The sequence below is a fragment of the Tachyglossus aculeatus genome, chromosome 21 (assembly GCF_015852505.1).
Source record: "Tachyglossus aculeatus isolate mTacAcu1 chromosome 21, mTacAcu1.pri, whole genome shotgun sequence".
NCBI lineage: Eukaryota > Metazoa > Chordata > Mammalia > Monotremata > Tachyglossidae > Tachyglossus > Tachyglossus aculeatus.
Window position 1 is genome coordinate 30,324,579 of NC_052086.1, and position 22,997 is coordinate 30,347,575.

Genomic DNA, 22,997 nt, shown 5'->3' on the forward strand with positions numbered 1-22,997 from the left:
AGTCAGTCAGTCTTGAGCGCTAACTGTGTGCAGAGCACTGGACTAAGCCCTTGGAAAGTACAATTCATCAGTACAATCAATCAATCAATCAATCGTATTTATTGAGCGCTTACTGTGTGCAGAGCACTGGACTAAGCGCTTGGGAAGTACAAGTTGGCAACATATAGAGACAGTCCCTACCCAACAACTGGCTCAGAGTCCATTCATTCATTCATTCATTCATTCACTCAATTGTACTTATTGAGCGCTTTCTGTGTGTGGAGCACTGGACTAAGCGCTTGGAAAGTACAATTGAGCAATAAAGAGACAATCCCTACCCAACAACTGGCTCAGAGTCCATTCATTCATTCAATTGTACTTAGTGAGCGCTAACTGTGTGCGAAGCACTGGACTAAGCGCTTGGAAAGTACAATTGAGCAATAAAGAGACAATCCCTACCCAACAACTGGCTCAGAGGCCATTCATTCATTCAATTGTACTTAGTGAGCGCTGTGTGCGAAGCACTGGACTAAGCGCTTGGAAAGTACAATTGAGCAATAAAGAGACAATCCCTACCCAACAACTGGCTCAGAGGCCATTCATTCATTCAATTGTACTTAGTGAGCGCTAACTGTGTGCGAAGCACTGGACTAAGCGCTTGGAAAGTACAATTGAGCAATAAAGAGACAATCCCTACCCAACAACTGGCTCAGAGTCCATTCATTCATTCAGTTGTACTTAGTGAGCGCTAACTGTGTGCGAAGCACTGGACTAAGCGCTTGGAAAGTACAATTCATCAATACGGACAATCCCTACCCAACAACTGGCTCAGAGTCCATTCATTCATTCATTCAATTGTACTTATTGAGCGCTTCCTGCGTGCGGAGCACTGGACTAAGCGCTTGGAAAGTACAATTGAGCAATAAAGAGACAATCCCTCCCCAAGAACTGGCTCAGAGTCCATTCATTCATTCAGTTGTACTTAGTGAGCGCTGTGTGCAGAGCACTGGACTAAGCGCTTGGAAAGTACAATTCATCAATACAGACAATCCCTACCCAACAACTGGCTCAGAGTCCATTCATTCATTCATTCAATTGTACTTATTGAGCGCTTCCTGGGTGCGGAGCACTGGACTAAGCGCTTGGAAAGTACAATTGAGCAATATAGAGACAATCCCTCCCCAAGAACTGGCTCAGAGTCCATTCATTCATTCAATTGTACTTAGTGAGCGAGCGCTAACTGTGTGCGAAGCACTGGACTAAGCGCTTGGAAAGTACAATTGAGCAATAAAGAGACAATCCCTACCCAACAACTGGCTCAGAGGCCATTCATTCATTCAATTGTACTTAGTGAGCGCTAACTGTGTGCGAAGCACTGGACTAAGCGCTTGGAAAGTACAATTGAGCAATAAAGAGACAATCCCTACCCAACAAATGGCTCAGAGTCCATTCATTCATTCATTCAATTGTACTTAGTGAGCGCTAACTGTGTGCGAAACACTGGACTAAGTGCTTGGAAAGTACAATTGAGCAATAAAGAGACAATCCCTACCCAACAACTGGCTCAGAGTCCATTCATTCATTCAATTGTACTTAGTGAGCGCTAACTGTGTGCGAAGCACTGGACTAAGCGCTTGGAAAGTACAATTGAGCAATAAAGAGACAATCCCTACCCAACGACTGACTCAGAGGCCATTCATTCATTCAATTGTACTTAGTGAGCGCTAACTGTGTGCGAAGCACTGGACTAAGCGCTTGGAAAGTACAATTGAGCAATAAAGAGACAATCCCTACCCAACAACTGACTCAGAGGCCATTCATTCATTCAATTGTACTTAGTGAGCGCTGTGTGCGAAGCACTGGACTAAGCGCTTGGAAAGTACAATTGAGCAATAAAGAGACAATCCCTACCCAACAACTGGCTCAGAGTCCATTCATTCATTCAATTGTACTTAGTGAGCGCTAACTGTGTGCGAAGCACTGGACTAAGCGCTTGGAAAGTACAATTGAGCAATAAAGAGACAATCCCTCCCCAACAACTGGCTCAGAGTCCATTCATTCATTCAGTTGTACTTAGTGAGCGCTGTGTGCAGAGCACTGGACTAAGCGCTTGGAAAGTACAATTCATCAATACAGACAATCCCTACCCAACAACTGGCTCAGAGTCCATTCATTCATTCATTCAATTGTACTTATTGAGTGCTTCCTGTGTGCGGAGCACTGGACTAAGCGCTTGGAAAGTACAATTGAGCAATAAAGAGACAATCCCTCCCCAACAACTGGCTCAGAGTCCATTCATTCATTCAGTTGTACTTAGTGAGCGCTGTGTGCAGAGCACTGGACTAAGCGCTTGGAAAGTACAATTCATCAATACAGACAATCCCTACCCAACAACTGGCTCAGAGTCCATTCATTCATTCATTCAATTGTACTTATTGAGCGCTTCCTGTGTGCGGAGCACTGGACTAAGCGCTTGGAAAGTACAATTGAGCAATAAAGAGACAATCCCTACCCAACAACTGGCTCAGAGTCCATTCATTCATTCAGTTGTACTTAGTGAGCGCTGTGTGCAGAGCACTGGACTAAGCGCTTGGAAAGTACAATTCATCAATACGGACAATCCCTCCCCAACAACTGGCTCAGAGTCCATTCATTCATTCATTCAATTGTACTTATTGAGCGCTTCCTGGGTGCGGAGCACTGGACTAAGCGCTCGGAAAGTACAATTGAGCAATAAAGAGACAATCCCTCCCCAACAACTGGCTCAGAGTCCATTCATTCATTCAGTTGTACTTAGTGAGCGCTAACTGTGTGCGAAGCACTGGACTAAGCGCTTGGAAAGTACAATTCATCAATACAGACAATCCCTACCCAACAACTGGCTCAGAGTCCATTCATTCATTCATTCAATTGTACTTAGTGAGCGCTTCCTGTGTGTGGAGAACTGGACTAAGCGCTTGGAAAGTACAATTGAGCAATAAAGAGACAATCCCTCCCCAACAACTGGCTCAGAGTCCATTCATTCATTCAGTTGTACTTAGTGAGCGCTGTGTGCAGAGCACTGGACTAAGCGCTTGGAAAGTACAATTCATCAATACGGACAATCCCTACCCAACAACTGGCTCAGAGTCCATTCATTCATTCATTCAATTGTACTTATTGAGCGCTTCCTGGGTGCGGAGCACTGGACTAAGCGCTTGGAAAGTACAATTGAGCAATAAAGAGACAATCCCTCCCCAACAACTGGCTCAGAGTCCATTCATTCATTCAGTTGTACTTAGTGAGCGCCGTGTGCAGAGCACTGGACTAAGCGCTTGGAAAGTACAATTTATCAATACAGACAATCCCTACCCAACAACTGGCTCAGAGTCCATTCATTCATTCATTCAATTGTACTTATTGAGCGCTTCCTGGGTGCGGAGCACTGGACTAAGCGCTTGGAAAGTACAATTGAGCAATAAAGAGACAATCCCTCCCCAACAACTGGCTCAGAGTCCATTCATTCATTCAGTTGTACTTAGTGAGCGCTGTGTGCAGAGCACTGGACTAAGCGCTTGGAAAGTACAATTTATCAATACAGACAATCCCTACCCAACAACTGGCTCAGAGTCCATTCATTCATTCATTCAATTGTACTTATTGAGCGCTAACTGTGTGCGAAGCACTGGACTAAGCGCTTGGAAAGTACAATTGAGCAATAAAGAGACAATCCCTACCCAACAACTGGCTCAGAGGCCATTCATTCATTCAATTGTACTTAGTGAGCGCTAACTGTGTGCGAAGCACTGGACTAAGAGCTTGGAAAGTACAGTTGAGCAATAAAGAGACAATCCCTACCCAACAACTGGCTCAGAGGCCATTCATTCATTCAATTGTACTTAGTGAGCGCTAACTGTGTGCGAAGCACTGGACTAAGCGCTTGGAAAGTACAATTGCGCAATAAAGAGACAATCCCTACCCAACAACTGGCTCAGAGTCCATTCATTCATTCAGTTGTACTTAGTGAGCGCTGTGTGCAGAGCACTGGACTAAGCGCTTGGAAAGTACAATTCATCAATACAGACAATCCCTACCCAACAACTGGCTCAGAGGCCATTCATTCATTCATTCAATTGTACTTATTGAGCGCTTCCTGGGTGCGGAGCACTGGACTAAGCGCTTGGAAAGTACAATTGAGCAATAAAGAGACAATCCCTCCCCAACTGGCTCAGAGTCCATTCATTCATTCAGTTGTACTTAGTGAGCGCTGTGTGCAGAGCACTGGACTAAGCGCTTGAAAAGTACAATTCATCAATACAGACAATCCCTACCCAACAACTGGCTCAGAGTCCATTCATTCATTCATTCAATTGTACTTATTGAGCGCTTCCTGGGTGCGGAGCACTGGACTAAGCGCTCGGAAAGTACAATTCAGCAATAAAGAGAAAACCCCCACCCAACAATGGGCTCAGAGTCCATTCATTCATTCATTCATTCAATTGTACTCATTGAGCGCTTCCTGTGTGCGGAGCACTGGACTAAGCGCTTGGAAAGTACAATTCAGCAATGAAGAGAGACAATCCCTACTCAACGACGGTCTCACAGTCCATTCATTCAGCTGTATTTATTGAGCACTTACTGTGTGCGCAGCACTGTACTAAGCGCTCGGGAAGTACAAGTCGGCAACATATAGAGACGGTCCCTACCCAGCAGCGGGCTCACAGTCTAGAAAGGGGAGATAGACAACAAAACAAAACATGGAGACAGGTGAAAAGTCATCAGACCAGGCCTTCGCGGGAGGCCCCCGGCCCTCTGCGTCGCTGTCGTTGGCGTCATTCATTCAGTCCCATTTACTGAGCGCTTATTCATTCAGTCAGTCAGTCGTATCTCTTGAGTGCTGACTGTGTTTGGAGCACTGGACTAAGTGCTTGGAAAGCACAATTCAGCAATAGAGACAATCCCTACCCAACAACTGGCTCAGAGTCCATTCATTCATTCATTCATTCAATTGTACTTATTGAGCGCTTCCTGGGTGCGGAGCACTGGACTAAGCGCTTGGAAAGTACAATTGAGCAATAAAGAGACAATCCCTACCCAACAACTGGCTCGCAGTCCAATCATTCATTAAATCAATTTTACTTATTGAGCTCTTCCTGTGTGCGGAGCACTGGACAAAGCGCTTGGAAAGTACAATTCGGCAATAAAGAAAGACAATCCCTACACAACAACGGGCCCGGAGTCCCTTCATTCATTCATTCAATTGTACTTATTGAGCGCTTCCTGGGTGCGGAGCACTGGACCAAGCGCTTGGAAAGTACAATTCAACATTACAGACAATCCCTACCCAACAACGGGCTCACAGTCCCTTCATTCATTCATTCATTCAATTGTATTTATTGAGCACTTACCGTGCGCAGAGCACTGTACTAGCCGCTTGGGAAATACAAGTCGGCAACAGATAGAGACGGTCCCTACCCAACAACGGGCTCACAGTCAAGAAGGGGGAGACACAAAAAAACAAAACACGTAGACCGGTGAAAAGTCATCAGGCCGGGCCTTCGCGGGAGGAGAGCGGCCCCGGCCCTCCGCGCCACTGTACTTGGCATCGTTCATTCGGTCATTATTACTCTATTTATTTATTTATTTTACTTGTACATATCTATTCTATTTATTTTATTTTGTTAGTATGTTTGGTTTTGTTCTCTGTCTTCCCCTTTTAGCCTGTGAGCCCACTGTTGGGTAGGGACTGTCTCTACATGTTGCCGATTTGTACTTCCCAAGCGCTTAGTACAGTGCTCTGCACATAGTAAGCGCTCAATAAATACGATTGATGATGATGATGATGATTCGGTCCTATGTACCGAGCGCTTATTCAGTCAGTCGGTCAGTCGTATTTCTTGAGCACTGTGTGCGGAGTACTAGACTAAGCGCTTCGAAAGTACAATTCAGCGATAGAGACAATCCCTACCCAACAACGGGCTCACGGTCCATTTATTCAACTGTATTGAGCGCTTACTGTGTGCGGAGCACCGTACTAAGCGCTCGGGAAGTACAAGTCGGCAACATATAGAGACGGTCCCTACCCAACAGCGGGCTCACGGTCTAGAAAGGGGAGATAGACAACAAAACAAAACATGGAGACAGGTGAAAAGTCATCAGACCGGGCCTTCGCGGGAGGCCCCCGGCCCTCTGCGTCACTGCCGTTGGCGTCATTCATTCAGTCCTATTTACTGAGCGCTTATCATTCAGTCATTCAGTCAGTCATATTTCTTGAGCGCTGACTGTGAGGAGCATTCAGTCAGTCAGTCAGTCGTATTTCTTGAGCGCTGACTGTGCGGAGCATTCATTCATTCATCCATTCAATCGTGTTTATTGAGCACTTACTGTGTGCAGAGCGCTGTACTGAGCGCTTGGGAAGTACAAGTAGGCAACATATAGAGACGGTCCCTACCCAACAGCGGGCTCACAGTCTAGAAGGGGGAGACGGACGACAAAACAAAACATGTGGATGGGACTAAGTGAGTACAATTCAGCAATAAAGAGAGACGATCCCTACCCAACAACGGGCTCACAGTCCATTCATTCATTCATTCACTCAATCGTATTTATTGAGCGCTTACTGTGTGCAGAGCACTGTACTAAGCGCTTGGGAAGTACAAGTCGGCAACAGATAGAGACGGTCCCTACGCAACAACGGGAGCTCACAGATTAGAAAGGGGAGATAGACAACAAAACAAAACACGTGGACAGGTGAAAAGTCATCAGGCCGGGCCTTCGTGGGAAGATCGTGGCCCATGAGGCCCCCGGTCCTCTGCGCCACTGTCGTTGGTGTCATTCATTCGGTCCTATTTACTGAGCGCTTATTCATTCAGTCAGTCAGTCAGTCGTATTTCTTGAGTGCCGACTGTGTGCGGAGCACGGGACTAAGTGCTTGAAAAGCACAATTCAGCAGTAAAGAGAGACAATCCCTACCCAACAACGGGCTCACAGTCCATCCATTCAACTGTATTTATTGGGCGCTTACTGTGTGCAGAGCACTGTACTAAGCGCTTGGGAAGTACAAGTCGGCAACCTATAGAGACGGTCCCTACCCAACAGTGGGCTCACAGTCTAGAAAGGGGGAGACAGACGACAAAACCAAACGTGGTCAGGGGAGAAGTTGTCAGAACAAATAGAATTAAATCTAAATGCACATCATTAACAAAATAAATAGAATAGTAAATATGGACAAGTAAAATAGAGTAATCAATCAATCAATCGTATTTATTGAGTGCTTACTGTGTGCAGAGCACTGTACTAAGCGCTTGGGAAGTACAAGTTGGCAACATCTAGAGACAGTCCCTACCCAACAGTGGGCTCACAGTCTAAAAGGGGGAGGCAGAGAACAAAACCAAACATACTAACAAAATAAAATAAATAGAATAGACAGAGGAGGAAACTGAGGCCCAGAGAAGTGCAGTGACTTGCCCAAGGTCACAAACCTGACAAGTGGCGGAGCCGGGATAAGAACCCATGACCTTCTGCTCCCAATCCCGTGCTCTAACCACTACACTACACTGCTTCTATGCAAGCTTATGATCTAGAGGGGGAGGACAGGCATTAGGGACAACCTGATCACCTTGTAACCTCCCCAGCGCTTAGAACAGTGCTCTGCACATAGTAAGCGCTTAATAAATGCCATCACTATTATTATTATTATTATTTATTATTATTATTATTATTATTATTATTATTATTATTATTATTATTATTATTATTAGACCGTGAGCCCGTTGTTGGGCAGGAATTGCCTCCATTTGTTGCTGAATTGTTCTTTCCAAGCGCTGAGTCCGGTGCCCTGCACACAGTAAGCGCTCAGTAGATACGACTGAATGAATGAATTGAATAATATAAATAAATAAAGGGTGGATCTGTACATGAGTGACGTGGTGCTGGATCAATCAATCAGTCAATCAATCGTATTTATTGAGCGCTTACTGTGTGCAGAGTACTGTACTAAGCGCTTGGGAAGTACAAGTTGGCAACATAAAGAGACGGTCCCTACCCGACAGTGGGCTCACAGTCTGAAAGGAGGAGACAGAGAACAAAACCAAACATACTAACAAAATAAAATAAATAGAATAGATATCTACAAGTAAATTAAATAAATAAATAAATAGAATTAATGAATACATAAATAGAATAAATAAATACATAAATAAATACATAAATAAGTAGGTAAATAAATAAATAAATGCTGGATGGGGGGACTGAGCCCCCTTTTTCCTCTCCTCCTCCCCATCCCCCCCGCCCTACCTCCTTCCCCTCCCAACAGCACCTGTATTTATGTTTGTACAGATTTATTGCTCTATTTATTTTACTTGTCCATATTTACTATTCGATTTATTTTGTTAATGACGTGCATTTAGCTTTAATTCTATTTGTTCTGACGACTTGACACCTGTCCACATGTTTTGTTTTGTTGTCCGACTCCCCCTTCTAGACTGTGAGCCCGTTGTCGGGTAGGGACCGTCTCTATATGTTGCCAAGCGCTTAGTACAGTGCTCTGCACACAGTAAGCACTCAATAAATACGATTGATCGAATGAAATGAATAGGGACAGTCTCTATATGTCGCTGACTTGTACTCCCCAAGCGCTTCATACAGTGCTCTGCACACAGTAAGCACTCAATAAATACGATTGATTGAATGAAATGAATAGGGACCGTCTCTATACATCACCGACTTGTACTTCCCAAGCGCTTAGTACAGTGCTCTGCACACAGTAAGCACTCAATAAATACGATTGAATGCATGAATAAAGGGAGCAAAGGGGATGCAGAAGGGAGCGGGAGAAGAGGAAAGGAGGGCCCAGTCAGGGAAGGCCTCCCGGAGGAGATGGGCCTTCAATAAGGCTTTGAATTCATTCATTCTTTCAATCATCATCATCATCCTCATCAATTGTATTTATTGAGCTCTTACTGTGTGCAGAGCAGTGTACTAAGCACTTGGAAAGTACAAATTGGCAACATATAGAGACAGTCCCTACCCAACAGTGGGCTTACAGTCTAAAAGGGGGAGACAAAACCAAACATACTAACAAAATAAAATAAATAGAATAGATATGTACAAGTAAAATAAATAAATAAATAGAGTAATAAATATGTACAAACATATATACAAATATACAGGTGCTGTGAGGAAGGGAAGGAGGTAAGATGGGGGGGATGGAGAGGGGGACGAGGGGGAGAGGAAGGAAGGGGCTCAGTCTGGGAAGGCCTCCTGGAGGAGGTGAGCTCTCAGCAGGGCCTTGAAGGGAGGAAGAGAGCTAGCTTGGCGGAGGGGCAGAGGGATTGGGGGCATTCCAGGCCCGGGGGAGGACGTGGGCCGGGGGTCGATGGCGGGACAGGCGAGAGCGAGGTACAGTGAGGAGATTAGCGGCTGAGGAGCAGAGGGTGCGGGCTGGGCTGGAGAAGGAGAGAAGGGAGGTGAGGGAGGAGGGGGCGAGGGGATGGACAGCCTTGAAGCCCAGGGTGAGGAGTTTCTGCCTGATGCGCAGATTGATTGGTAGCCACTGGAGATTTTTGAGGAGGGGAGTGATATGCCCAGAGCGTTTCTGGACAAAGATAATCCGGGCAGCAGCATGAAGTATGGATTGAAGTGGAGAGAGACACGAGGATGGGAGATCAGAGAGAAGGCTGATGCAGTAGTCCAGATGGGATAGGATGAGAGCTTGAATGAGCAGGGTAGCGGTTTGGATGGAGAGGAAAGGGCGGATCTTGGCAATGTTGCGGAGCTGAGACCGGCAGGTTTTGGTGACGGCTTGGATGTGAGGGGTGAATGAGAGAGCGGAGTCGAGGATGACACCAAGTTTGCGGGCTTGTGAGACGGGAAGGATGGTAGTGCCGTCAACAGAGATGGGAAAGTCAGGGAGAGGGCAGGGTTTGGGAGGGAAGACAAGGAGTTCAGTCTTGGACATGTTGAGTTTTAGGTGGCGGGCAGACAGCCAGATGGAGATGTCCTGAAGGCAGGAGGAGATGCGAGCCTGGAGAGAGGGGAAGAGAGCAGGGGCAGAGATGTAGATCTGGGTGTCATCAGCGTAGAGATGATAGTTGAAGCCGTGGGAGCGAATGAGGTCACCAAGGGAGTGAGTGTAGATTGAGAACAGAAGGGGACCAAGCACTGAACCTTGGGGAACTCCCACAGTAAGAGGATGGGAGGGGGAGGAGGAGCCTGCAAAAGAGACTGAGAATGAACGACCAGAGAGATAAGAGGAGAACCAGGAGAGGACGGAGTCAGTGAAGCCAAGGTCGGATAGCGTGTTGAGGAGAAGGGGGTGGTCCACAGTGTCGAAGACAGCTGAGACATCGAGGAGCATTAGGACTGAGTAGGAGTCGTTGGATTTGGCAAGCAGGAGGTCATTGGTGACCTTTGAGAGGGCAGTTTCCATGGAATGAAGGGGACGGAAGCCAGACTGGAGGGGGTCGAGGAGAGAGTTGTTGTTGAGGAATTTTAGGCAGTGCGTGTAGACAACTCGTTCAAGGTGTTTGGAAAGGAATGGTAGGAGGGATATGGGACGATAACTAGAAGGTGACGTGGGGTCAAGAGAGGGTTTTTTTAGGATGGGAGAGACATGGGCATGTTTGAAGCCAGAGGGAAAGGAACCAGTGGAGAGTGAGCGGTTGAAGATGGAAGTTAAGGAGGGGAGAAGGGATGGAGCGAGAGATTTCATGAGATAAGAGGAAATGGGGTCAGAAGCACAGGTGGCCGGAGCAGCACTTGAGAGGAGGGAGGAGATCTCATCTGAGGATACTGCTGGGAAGGATGGGAGAGTAGCGGAGAGGGTTGAGAGCCGGGGGGTTGGAGAAGTCGGGGTAGTGACTTTGCGGAGGTCGGACCTGATGGATTTAATTTTGTTAATGAAGTAGGAGGCCAGATCGTTGGGGGTGAGGGAAGGAGGAGGGGGAGGAACCGGGGCCTGAGAAGGGAATTGAATGTATGGAAGAGCTGGCGGGGGCGATGGGCATGGGTGTCAATAAGCGAGGAGAAATAGTTTTGCCTGGCAGAGGAGAGGGCTGAGTTAAGGCAGGAAAGGATAAACTTGTAGTGAACGAGGTTGGCACATTGTTTAGACTTGTGCCAGCAGCGTTCGGCAGCTCGAGCATAAGAGCGAAGGAGGCGGACAGTGGCAGTGATCCAGGGCTGTGGGTTAGTGGTGCGAGAGCGGCGAAGGGAAAGGGGAGCGAGTGAGTCTAGCTGAGTAGAAAGGGTAGAGTTGAGAGCAGTGATCTGATCATCAAGACTGGGTAGAGAGGAGAGGGCGGCGAGGTGGGGTGTGAGGCGCTCCGAAAGATGGGTGGGGTCCAGAGAGCGGAGATCTCTGTGAGGGAGTAATACGGATTTACGGGGGAAAGGTGTGTGAGTGAGGAGGCAGGTGAGAAGATTATGATCAGAGAGAGGGATCACAGAGTTGGTGAGGGTGGACACAGTGCAGCGGTAGGAGATGATGAGGTCGAGGGTATGACCAAGTTGGTGAGTGGGTGAGGTGGGGTGGAGGAAGAGGTTGGCAGTGTCAAGTAGAGATAGAAGGCGGGAGGCAGAGGAGTCGTTAGGGATATCCATGTGGATATTGAAGTCTCCGAGGATCAGAGTGGGCATGGAGAAGGAGAGAAGGAATGTGAGGAAGGGGTCAAAGTCGTTAAAGAAGTTGGAAGTGGGGCCCGGAGGGCGGTAGATGACGGCTACAGGAATCTGGAGGGGGTGGGAGAGGCGAATAATGTGGGCTTCAAAGGAAGGGAAGGAAAGGGAAGGGATAGTGCGAAAGCGACATTGGGGGGCGAGAAGGAAACCGACACCTCCTCCTTTTCTGGTGAGTCTGGGGGAGTGGGAGAAGAAGAGGCCTCCACTGGAGAGAGCAGCAGAAGAGACCGTGTCATCCGGAGACAGCCATGTTTCAGTTAGGGCGAGGAGGCGTAGAGAGCTGGAAAGGAATAGGTCCAGGATGAAAGGGAGCTTACTTAAAATGGAGCGGGGGTTCCAGAGGCCACACTTGGCAGCAGCTGTCGAGGGAGGGGAGGGAGGGGGAAGGGTGAGAGGGGTGGGGAGGGTTTGGATTGGGATTAGTTGGCGGGGGCCTGGGCGGGGAGAGTGGGAAGAGGGGTGGCGATGGGAAAGGAGAACTGGGATGGGGTGGGAGCGGGGAGAAGGGGAGGGAGGGGGCCGGGAGGGAGGAGCGGAGGACCTGCGCTGGTACAGAGGAATCCTTGGTAGGGGTTGAGGGGGAGCGGTCTTGGTGGGTGAGAGGGAGGGAAACAGCTGGGTGGGAGAGGGGAAGGGGAAGGTGAGGAATGGGAATGGCAGTTGGGAGCAAGGGAATTGAAAGTTCATGGTGAGGTCAGCAGGGCCAGTGACAGTACAGTGGGAGGTTAACAATTGAGATGCGGAAGCAATAAAACAGTGGCAATGATATAAGTAGGCGATGGCATCACAGGGTGTAGTTAAACAATCAATATGCTATGGCAATAATAAAATTGGCAGATAATGATGTCACAGAGAGCAGATACAAACTATTATGTCCTGGAGTAGGGTGGGCCTGTTAAGGGGGGTCAGGGAGCAGAGATACCTGGGGAGAGGAGCCAACAGCCAACTAGCATGGGAGGGCTGAGGAGGTGCCAATGGGGTTGTCGTTAATGTAACATGGTGCTAACAAGGGCCTTTTTCCCAGGGGGGAGAGAGTCAGTCAGGACCGGACCGGGAAGGGGGGGATGGGGGGCACTATAAGGAAGGTCGATTAAGTGGGGGGGGGGTGGAAGCAGGGGGCGTCTATGGGGGCTCTTGGAGGAGGGGAGCCAGTAAACACCCAATAAATTGATTGATTTGGGTAGAGGATGTGAAAGACTGGTGATCAGGAAGTCTGGTTTCAATTTGACATGACTTCTGTCACTATCCGCGTATTTTAAATGCATTCTAATCAGAAGAGCCTCAAAAACCCCCAACCTCTAACTCGTTTAATAGTTTTGTTTCTGTCACATCGGTTTGAAAAACCATCAGGCAGCTGGTAAAATGGGATGTTTATCATAAAAAAGTAGAAAATGAAATTCTACCTCCATTCCCATTTGAAGAAGTTGAGGTGACAATGTGCTACCACCCCGAACCAGCTGGTCACAACTCTGATTTTTAAAGCTTCCAAGGCACATCTCGAACTGTCTTTTGGTCACGAAGCAGGCGGTCCTTATAAAAATGTATTTATTTTAAGATAAATGAATATAAATGTATATTTTAAGATACAGTTTAAGATAAGATTGGGTCTTTCCAATCGGCGGTTTAAACCTTCACCTGCGATCAGAGCTAAAAGGAACATCGCGTATTGTGAATCTAATAGAAAACGTTGTTAAAAATAGGTTCATATGTGAAAGTGGGATGCAAATGTCAGCATAGAAGTAGGCCGACTCTTTGTACTAATAGTGAGTACTAATAAGAGTAATTATACTAATGTTAATAATAATAATAATAACCTTCCGCTCCTCTGCCGCTAACCTTCTCACGCTCAATAAATACGATTGAATGAATGAATGAAAGAACTTGCGTTTGCATGTAGGACAGAGAACACTCACATCAAGGTCCGTTTTAACTACAATGATTTTTATCCTAGTGGGAAACTAAGCTCCCCCTTTTTTTTTGACTGTTGCACTTCGTTTCTATAACTAGTGCTCCAATGCCAACAGGATTACAAGAACACATTCATCATCCATCAATTGTATTTATTGAGCGCTTACTGTGTGCAGAGCACTGTAATAAGCGCTTGGGAAGTACAACTCTCCTACGTCCCCACGATGAAAGTAGAGGCTGGCAAAGATAGGAGAAAGATAATCACGTTATTCTTAAACCTCAACTGCTCGGGACGAGCTGAATTTTGAAGACTTATCTAAAGGGAGCGGGGGTTCCTGACAAGATTCAGGATTTTGCAGTAACAGAGGTAGGCTCACCTCGGAGTTTATCACAGGAACCATGTCCACCTAAATCATAGATGGCTTTTTGCATCTCTCCAGTCTCCATCCTTGCCTCATCGCGGACTGCAGCTCTAGGAGGGATCAGGGGCTTGGGAGATGGGAAACCTGAAGGCGATTCCATAGTCCAGGAAAGTTGGCAGCAAGGCGAGGATTGCTGCACATAGTAAGCGCTCAATAAATACGATTGATGATGATGATGATGATGATGATGAATGGAGCCTTCAGCATCTCTAGCTATCAGTAGGCCCAGCTCCAGCTCAACAGATTGCTTCATTTTCTGGATTGAAGACACTCTTGCTTTATGCTGCTAATAGATATTTGAGCAGTTGAAACAGGTTACAAGTAAAGCAAAGATGAAAAATGAAGAGCAGATGACGCAGAACTGGGAGTCAGGAAGTCTCATGTCCTCCCCCTGGCCTGGAATGCCCTCCCTCCGCAAACTTCATTTCGTTAACATGTTTTGTTTTGTTGTCTGTCTCCCCCTTCTAGACTGTGAGCCCGCTGTTGGGTAGGGACCGTCTCTATATGTTGCCAACTTGGACTTCCCAAACGCTTAGTACAGTGCTCTGCACACAGTAAGCGCTCAATAAATATGATTGAATGAATGAATGAATGAAGTCATGCAATATAATTGATTACTATTTCTACCACGCAAGAGCAGTTTGACTTTGAGTCTTGAAGATAATAATGATAATAATTGTCCTATTCTATTTATTTTGTTAATGATGTGCATTTAGCTTTAATTCTGTCTGTTCTGACGGTTTTCACACCTGTCTACGTGTTTCGTTTTGTCGTCCGTCTCCCCCTTCTAGACTGTGAGCCCGTTGTTGGGTAGGGACCGTCTCTATACGTTGCCAACTTGTACTTCCCAAGCACTTAATACAGTGTTCTGCACACAGTAAGCGCTCAATAAATACGATTGAATGAATGATTGAATGATTACTATTTCTACCACGCAAGAACAGTTTGACTTTGAGTCCTGAAGATAATAATGATAATAATTGTCCTATTTATTTTGTTAATGATGTGCATTTAGCTTTAATTCTATCAGTTCTGACGGTTTTGACACCTGTCTACATGCTTTGTTTTGTTGTCCGTCTCCCCCTTCTAGACTGTGAGCCCGTTGTTGGGTAGGGACCATCACTATATGTTGCCAAGCGCTTAGTACAGTGCTCTGCACACAGTAAGCGCTCAATATATATGATTGAATCAATGAATGAATGATTACTATTTCTACCACGCAAAAACAGTTTGACTTTGAGTCCTGAAGATAATAATGATAATAATCGTCCTATTCTATTTATTTTGTTAATGATGTGCATTTAGCTTTAATTCTATCTGTCCTGACGGTTTTCACAACTGTCCACATGTTTCGTTTTGTCGTGTGTCTCCCCCTTCTAGACTGTGAGCCCACTGTTGGGTAGGGACCGTCTCTATATGTTGCCGACTTGGACTTCCCAAGCGCTTAGTACAGTGCTCTGCACACAGTCAGCGCTCAATAAATACGACTGATTGATTGATCAGCGCTCAATAAATACGATTGATTGATTGATTGATTGATTGATTGATCAGGGCTGGAGATCATCTGCCTGGAGATGGCCGTTGAAGCCATGAATGAGTTCTCCAGGGGAATGGGTGTAGGTGAAGAATAACAGAAGGGGATCCCGAACTGAATCGGGAGAGACTTCGTTAGGGGGTGGGAGGCGGAGAGCGAGCCCATGAAAGAGACTGTGAGAGACGATCATCACCCTCATCATCAAGAATACTTATTGAGCCGCGTGTAGAGTTGTGTACCAAGTTCACTAAGGCACAATTACTAAGGGACAATGTCTGTCCCGTCCCTTCAAAGCCTTACCGAATCAATCAATCAATCAATTATTTATTATTTATTTATTTATTGAGTATAAATTGAGTATATTGGGATTTACTGAGTATTTATTGAGCGCTTACTGTGTGCAGAGCACTGTACTAAGTGCTTGGGAAGTACAAGGCCCATCTCCTCCAAGAGGCCTTCCCAGACTAAGCCCCACTTTTCCCTTATGCGTCGTCCTGACTCTTTCCCCGTCCCAGCCCCACGACGCTTATTTTTTACTGGCATTTATTAAGCGCTTACTATGTGCAAAGCACTGTTCTAAGCTCTGGGGAGGTTACAAGGTGATCAGGTTGTCCCACGGGGGGGCTCACAGTCTTCATCCCCATTTTCCAGATGAGGGAACTGAGGCCCAGAGAAGTGAAGTGATTTGCTCACCCAGCTGACAAGTGGCGGAGTCAGGATTCGAACCCATAACCTCTGACTCCAAAGCCCGGGCTCCTTCCACGGAGCCACACTGCTTCTCTAGTGTGAGTATCTGTCATTTAATTGATTTATATCGATCTCTGTTGATTTGTATTGCTGTCTGTCTCTCCCGCTCTAATAATAATAATAATGATGATGGCATTTATTAAGCGCTTACTATGTGCAAAGCACTGTTCTAACCGCTGGGGAGGTTACAAGGTGATCAGGTTGTCCCACGATGGGCTCACAGTCTTAATTCCCATTTGCCAGATGAGGTAACTGAGGCCCAGAGAAGTGAAGTTGTACTTCCCAAGCACTTAGTAAAGTGCTCTGCACACAGTAACAGCTCAATAAATATGATTGAATGAATGAATGAATGAAGTGACTGGCCCAAAATCACCCAGCTGACAGGTGGCAGAGTGGGGATTCGAACCCATAACCTCTGACTTCAAAGCCCGGGCTCTTTCCACAGAGCCACGCTGCTTCTCTTGTGTACGTATCTGTCATTTAATCGATTTATATCTATTTCTGTTGATTTGTATTGCTGTCTGTCTCTCCCGCTCTAATAATAATAATAATAGCGATGGCATTTACTAAACTCTTCCTATGTGCAAAGCACTGGTCTAAAAGCGCTGGGGAGGTTACAAGGTGATCAGGTTGTCCCACAGGGGGGCTCACAGTCTTAATCCCCATTTTCCAGATGAGGGAACTGAGGCCCAGAGAAGTGAAGTGACTTGCCCTAAGTCACCCAGCTGACAATTGGTGGAGCCGGGATTGGAACCCATAACCTCTGACTCCAAAGCCCGGGCTCTTTCCACGGAGCCACGCTGCTTCTCTTGTGTCCGTATCTGTCATTTAATCGATAAAAATAATAATGTTGGCATTTGTTAAGCACTTACTATGTGCAAAGCACTGTTCTAAGCACTGGGGGGGGGGGGGGATACAAAGTGATCAGGTTGACCCACGTGGGGCTCACAGTCTTAATCCCATTTTACAGATGAGGTAACTGAGGCTCAGAGAAGTTAAGTGACTTGCCCAAGGTCACACAGCAGACATGTGGTGAAGCCGGGATTCGAACCCATGACCTCTGACTCCAAAGCCCGGGCTCTTTCCACTGAGCCACGCTGCTTCTCGATGTATATTGAGATGTATATTGATGTATATTGATCGATGTATATTGATATGTCTGTCGATTTGTAGTGATGTCTGTCTCTCCTGCTCTGGACCGTGAGTTTATTGTGGGCAGGGATTGTCCCTCTTAATTGCTGTATTGTACTTTCCCAAACGCCTAGTGCAGTGCTCTGCATGTAGTAAACGCTTAAAAAATACAACTGAATGAATAAGTGCTTGGGAGAGCCTGACACAACAGGGTTGGGAGACACATATGTACCCGCAACTACCAAAGTGCTTAGAAATGTTAACAGTATTACCACTAAAACAGAGAAGCAGCGTGGCTCAGTGGAAGGAGCACCGGCTTGGGAGTCAGAGGTCGTGGGTTCAAATCCCACCTCCGCCACGCATCTGCCGTGTGACCTTGGGCAAGTCACCTCTCTGGGCCTCAGTTACCTCATTTGTAAAATGGGGATTGATTGATTCATTCACTCATTCAATCATATTGATGGGAAGCAGCGTGGGTCAGTGGGAAGAGCCCGGGCTTTGGAGTCAGAGGTGGTGGGTTCGAATCCCGCCTCCGCCACGCATCTGCCGTGTGACCTTGGGCAGATCACCTCTCTGGGCCTCAGTTACCTCATTTGTAAAATGGGGATTGATTGATTCATTCACTCATTCAATCATATTGATGGGAAGCAGTGGGGCTCAGTGGGAAGAGCCCGGGCTTTGGAGTCGGAGGTGGTGGGTTCGAATCCCGACTCCTCCACATGTCTGCTGTGTGAGCTTGGGCAAGTCACTTCACTTCTCAGAGCCTCAGTTCCCTCATCTGGAAAATGGGGATGATGACTGTGAGCCCCGCGCGGGACAACCTGATCACCTTGTATCCCCCTCAGCGCTTAGAACAGTGCTTCGCACATAGTAAGCGCTTAACAAATGCTATTATTATTATTATTATTATTATTATTATTATCATTATTATTATTGCAGGGGCGTGACCAATAGCAGGGCGTGCCGTACAGTGGGGGCGTGGCCTATAGTGGGGGCGTGGCCTGCAACTGGGGCGTGACCAATAGCGGGGCGTGGCCCGGAGGGGGCGTGGCCTATAGCGGGGGCGTGACCAATAGCGGGGCTTGTCCCGGAGGGGGCGTGGCCTACATCTGGGGCGTGACCAATAGAGGGCGTGCCGTGAAGTAGGGGCGTGACCCCGAGAGGGGCGTGGCCTACAGTGGTGGCGTGGCCAACAGTGGGGCGTGCCGTACCGCGGGGGCGTGGCCTGGAGAGGGGCGTGGCCTACAACGAAGCAGCGTGGCTCAGTGGGAAGAGCCCGGGCTTTGGAGTCAGAGGTCACGGGTTCGAATCCCGCCACCGCCACATGTCTGCTGTGTGACCTTGGGCAAGTCACTTCACTTCTCAGAGCCTCAGTTCCCTCATCTGTCAAATGGGGATGAAGACTGTGAGCCCCACGTGGGACAACCTGCTCACCTTGTATCCCCCCCAGCGCTTAGAACAGTGCTTTGCATATAGTAAGTGCTTAGCAAATGCCATTATTTATTATTATTATAATCTTTATTATTATTATTGAGGGAGCGTGGCCCGGAGGGGGCGTGACCAATGGCGGGGCGGTGCCCGGAGGGGGCGTGACCAATGGCGGGGCGGGGGCCGGAGGGGGCGTGGCATATAGCGGGGCGTGACCAATAGCGGGGAGTGGCCCTGAGGGGGCGTGACCTACAGCTGGGCCGTAACCAATAGCTGGGCGTGCCGTACCGTGGGGGCGTGGCCTGGAGAGGGGGCGTGGCCTACAGCGAAGCAGCGTGGCTCAGTGGGAAGAGCCCGGGCTTTGGAGTTAGAGGTCACGGGTTCGACTCCCGCCACCGCCACACGTCTGCTGTGTGACCTTGGGCAAGTCAATTCACTCCTCTGAGCCTCAGTTCTCTCATCTGTCAAATGGGGATGAGGACTGTGAGCCCCACGTGGGACAACCTGATAAACTTGTATCCCCCCCCCCCCAGCTTCGAACAGTGCTTCGCACATAGTAAGCGCTTAAGAAATGCTATTATTATTATTATTACTATTAGTATTTATTACTCTATTTATTTATTTGTTTGTTTGTTTTACTTGTACATATCTATTCTATTTATTTTATTTTGTTAATATGTTTGGTTTTGTTGTCTGTCTCCCCCTTCTAGACTGTGAGCCCACTGTTGGGTAGGGACTGTCTCTATGTGTTGCCAATTTGTACTTCCCAAGCGCTTAGTACAGTGCTCTGCACATCGTAAGCGCTCAATCAATACGATTGATTGATTGATTGATTTATTGATTATTATGGGGGCGTGACCAATAGCGAGGCGTGCCGTACAGTGGGGGCGTGGCCTATAGTGAGGGAGTGGCTTATAGTGGGGCGTGACCCATAGTGGGGGCGTGTCGTACAGTGAGGGGCGTGGCCCGGAGAGGGGCGTGGCCCACAGTGGGGGGGGGTGACCAATAGCAGGGCGTGCTGAGCAGTGGGGGCGTGGCCCGGAGAGGGGCGTGCCCCACAGCGGGGGCGTGACCAATAGCGGGGCGTGTCGCGCCACGGGGGCGTGGCCTATAGCGGGGCGTGGCCCGCACTGGGGGAGGCGTGACCAATAGCGGGGCATGCCGTGCAGTGGGGGCGGGGCCAGGAGAGGGGCGTGGCCTATAGCGGGGGCGCGACCAATAGCGGGGCGTGTCGCGCCGTGGGGGCGTGTCCTATAGCGGGGGCGTGACCAATAGCGGGGCGTTCCGTACCGTGGGGGCGTGGCCCCGAGCGGGGCGGGGCCTATATAAGGGCGGTGAGGCGAGGCGGGGTGGGCTCAGTGTGGGCCGCCTGGCGACCCGGCTGGACGCCTGGTTGGCCGGCTCGGGCCCGCGGACAGGAGGAGGAGGAAGAAGAAGAAGAAGAAGAAGAGTGCGGCAGCATGCGGCTCCTGTTGGTGGCGGCCCTGCGCGCCCACACCGGCAACGCCGTCACCGCCCGCCGCATCCGGTGAGGCCCGCCGGCACGGATCCCTCCCTCCCTCCTTTCCTCCCTCCCTCCTTCCCTCCGGACCCACGCTGGACACACACACACACACACACACACACACACACACACACACACACACACACAGTCACACCCTGTGCTAAGCGCTGGGGCCCCCCGCCCCCAGGTTCCCAGGCCTAACCACTGACGAATGACAGTGAGCGTGAGCGATGGGTAGGGAAGTGTGCGAGAGAGGCTGCTCACAGGATGAATAATAATAATAATGGCATTTATTAAGCGCTTACTATGTGCCAAGCACTGTTCCAAGCGCATAAGCGATGCAGAAGGGACCTGCCAACTTGTACCTCCCAAGCGCTTAGTACAGTGCTCTGCACACAGTAAGCGCTCAATAAATACGATTGATGATGATAAAATAATCCACTCAGCGTGGCTCAGTGGAAAGAGCCCGGGCTTGGGAGTCAGAGGTCATGGGTTCAATTCCCGGCTCCACCAATTGCCTGCTGTGTGACCTTGGGCAAGGCACTTCACTTCCCTGGGCGCCAACTTGGACTTCCCCAGCGCTGCACGCGGTAAGCGCTCAATAAATACGATGGAATGAATGACAGGCAAAACCTCCTCACCTTGGGCTTCAAGGTTGCCCATCCCCTCGCTCCCTCTTCCCTCAGCTCCCTTCTGCCCTTATGCAGCCCAGCCAGCACCCTCCGCTCCTCTGCCACTTAACCTCCTCCCTGGGCCTCGTTCTCGCCCGTCCCACCATGGACCCCTGGCCTGGAATCATCATCATCCTAATAATGGCATTTGTTAAGCGCTTACTACGTGCAGAGCACTGCTCTAAGCGCTGAGGAGGAATACAAGGTGATCAGGTTGTCCCACGTGGGGCTCACAGTCTTCATCCCCGTTTGACAGAGGAGGTCACTGAGGCCCAGTGAAGTGACTTGCCCACAGTCACACAACTGACAATTGGCGGAGCCGGGATTAGAACCCATAACCTCTGACTCCCAAGCCCGGGCTCTTTCCACCTAGCCACAACCCTCCAAGCACTGTTCTAAACGCTGGGGGGAATACAAGTTTATCAGGTTGTCCCCCGTGGGGCTCACAGTCTTCATCCCCATTTGACAGAGGAGGGAACTGAGGCCCAGAGAAGTGAAGTGACTTGCCCAGAGTCACACAACTGGCAATTGGTGTGGCCGGGATTAGAACCCATGACCTCTGACTCCCAAGCCCGGGCTCTTTCCACCAAGCCACAACCCCCCAAGCACTGTTCTAAACGCTGAGGGGGGGGATACGAGGTGATCAGGTCATCCCCCATGGGGCTCATAGTCTTCATCCCCATTTTACAGAGGAGGGAACTGAGGCCCAGTGAAGTGACTTGCCCAGAGTCACACAGCTGAAAATTGGCAGAGCCAGGATTTGAACCCACGACCTCTGAGTCCAAAGCCCAGGCTCTTTCCACCGAGCCACAATGCCAAGCACTGTTCTAAGCACTGGGTTGGGGGGGGTGCGAGGTGATCAGGTTGTCCCACGTGGGGCTCACAGTCTTCATCCCCATTTGACAGAGGAGGTCACTGAGACCCAGAGAAGTGAAGTGACTTGCCCAAAGTCACACAGCGGACAATTGGCGGAGCCGGAATTAGAACCCATGACCTCTGACTCCCAAGCCCGGGCTCTTTCCACTGAGCCCACAGTACGAAGCACTGTTCTAAGCTCTAGGTGGGGGAGAATACAAGGTGATCAGGTTGTCCCCCGTGGGGCTCACAGTCTTCATCCCCATTTTTCAGATGAGGTCACTGAGGCCCAAAGAAGCAAAGTGACTTGCCCAAAGTCACACATGTGACAATTGGCGGAGCCAGAATTAGAACCCACGACCTCTGACTCCCAAGCCCGGGCTCTTTCCACTGAGCCACAACCCCCCAGGCACTGTTCTAAGCGCTGAGGGGTTGGAGGTGGGGAGAGTACAAGGAGATCAGGTTGTCCCCCGTGGGGCTCACAGTCTTCATCCCCATTTTTCAGATGAGGTCACTGAGGCCCAAAGAAGCAAAGTGACTTGCCCAAAGTGACGATTGGCGGAGCTGGGATTAGAACCCACAACCTCTGACTCCCAAGCCCGGGCTCTTTCCACCGAGCCACCTTCAGGGCACTGTACTATGCTCTTGAGAGAGGACGAAACAAGACAATTAGCAGGCACTTTTCCCTGCCCGGAACAACCTTGCAGTTTACAGAGGGAGCCAGACGTTACTATGAACAAATAAATGATAGACGACAGAGAATTTAGTATATCCATTAATATCATATATTGTCTAAATTATGCAGTATAATTTAAAGCTACGTGGCGATCTTTAAAGTGCTCAGTAAATACCACCGGTCGATGTTTTAGTGGATGGAGAGGGATTGGTTGGGTAGAACCGCAGCGGAGGCTCAGAGACAGATCAGAAAAGAGTGGAGAAGGCGGTGGGACCTAACGCTTCCCCTCCCCACAGCCCCTGTATATATGTTTGTACATATTTATCACTATTTATTTGTACCTATTTATTCTATTGATTTTACTTTGTTAATATGTTTTGTTTTGTTCTCCGTCTCCCCCTTCTAGACTGTGAGCCCGCTGTTGGGTAGGGACCGTCTCTAGATGTTGCCGACTTGGACTTCCCAAGCGCTTAGTACAGTGCTC

The 22,997-nt window shown here is 48.7% G+C and overlaps 1 protein-coding gene across 1 annotated transcript in view; it reads left to right on the forward strand.

The window, feature by feature from the left end:
* The first annotated feature begins 20,231 nt into the window (after nt 1–20,231).
* Nucleotides 20,232–22,997, forward strand: part of GLT1D1 (glycosyltransferase 1 domain containing 1) — a 118,793-nt gene continuing 116,027 nt past the window's right edge. Inside the window, exon 1 of the mRNA XM_038763334.1 lies at nt 20,232–20,335. Within this exon, the coding sequence (XP_038619262.1) occupies nt 20,268–20,335 (68 nt within the window). The 5' untranslated portion in view covers nt 20,232–20,267. The remainder of the gene's footprint in view (nt 20,336–22,997) is intronic.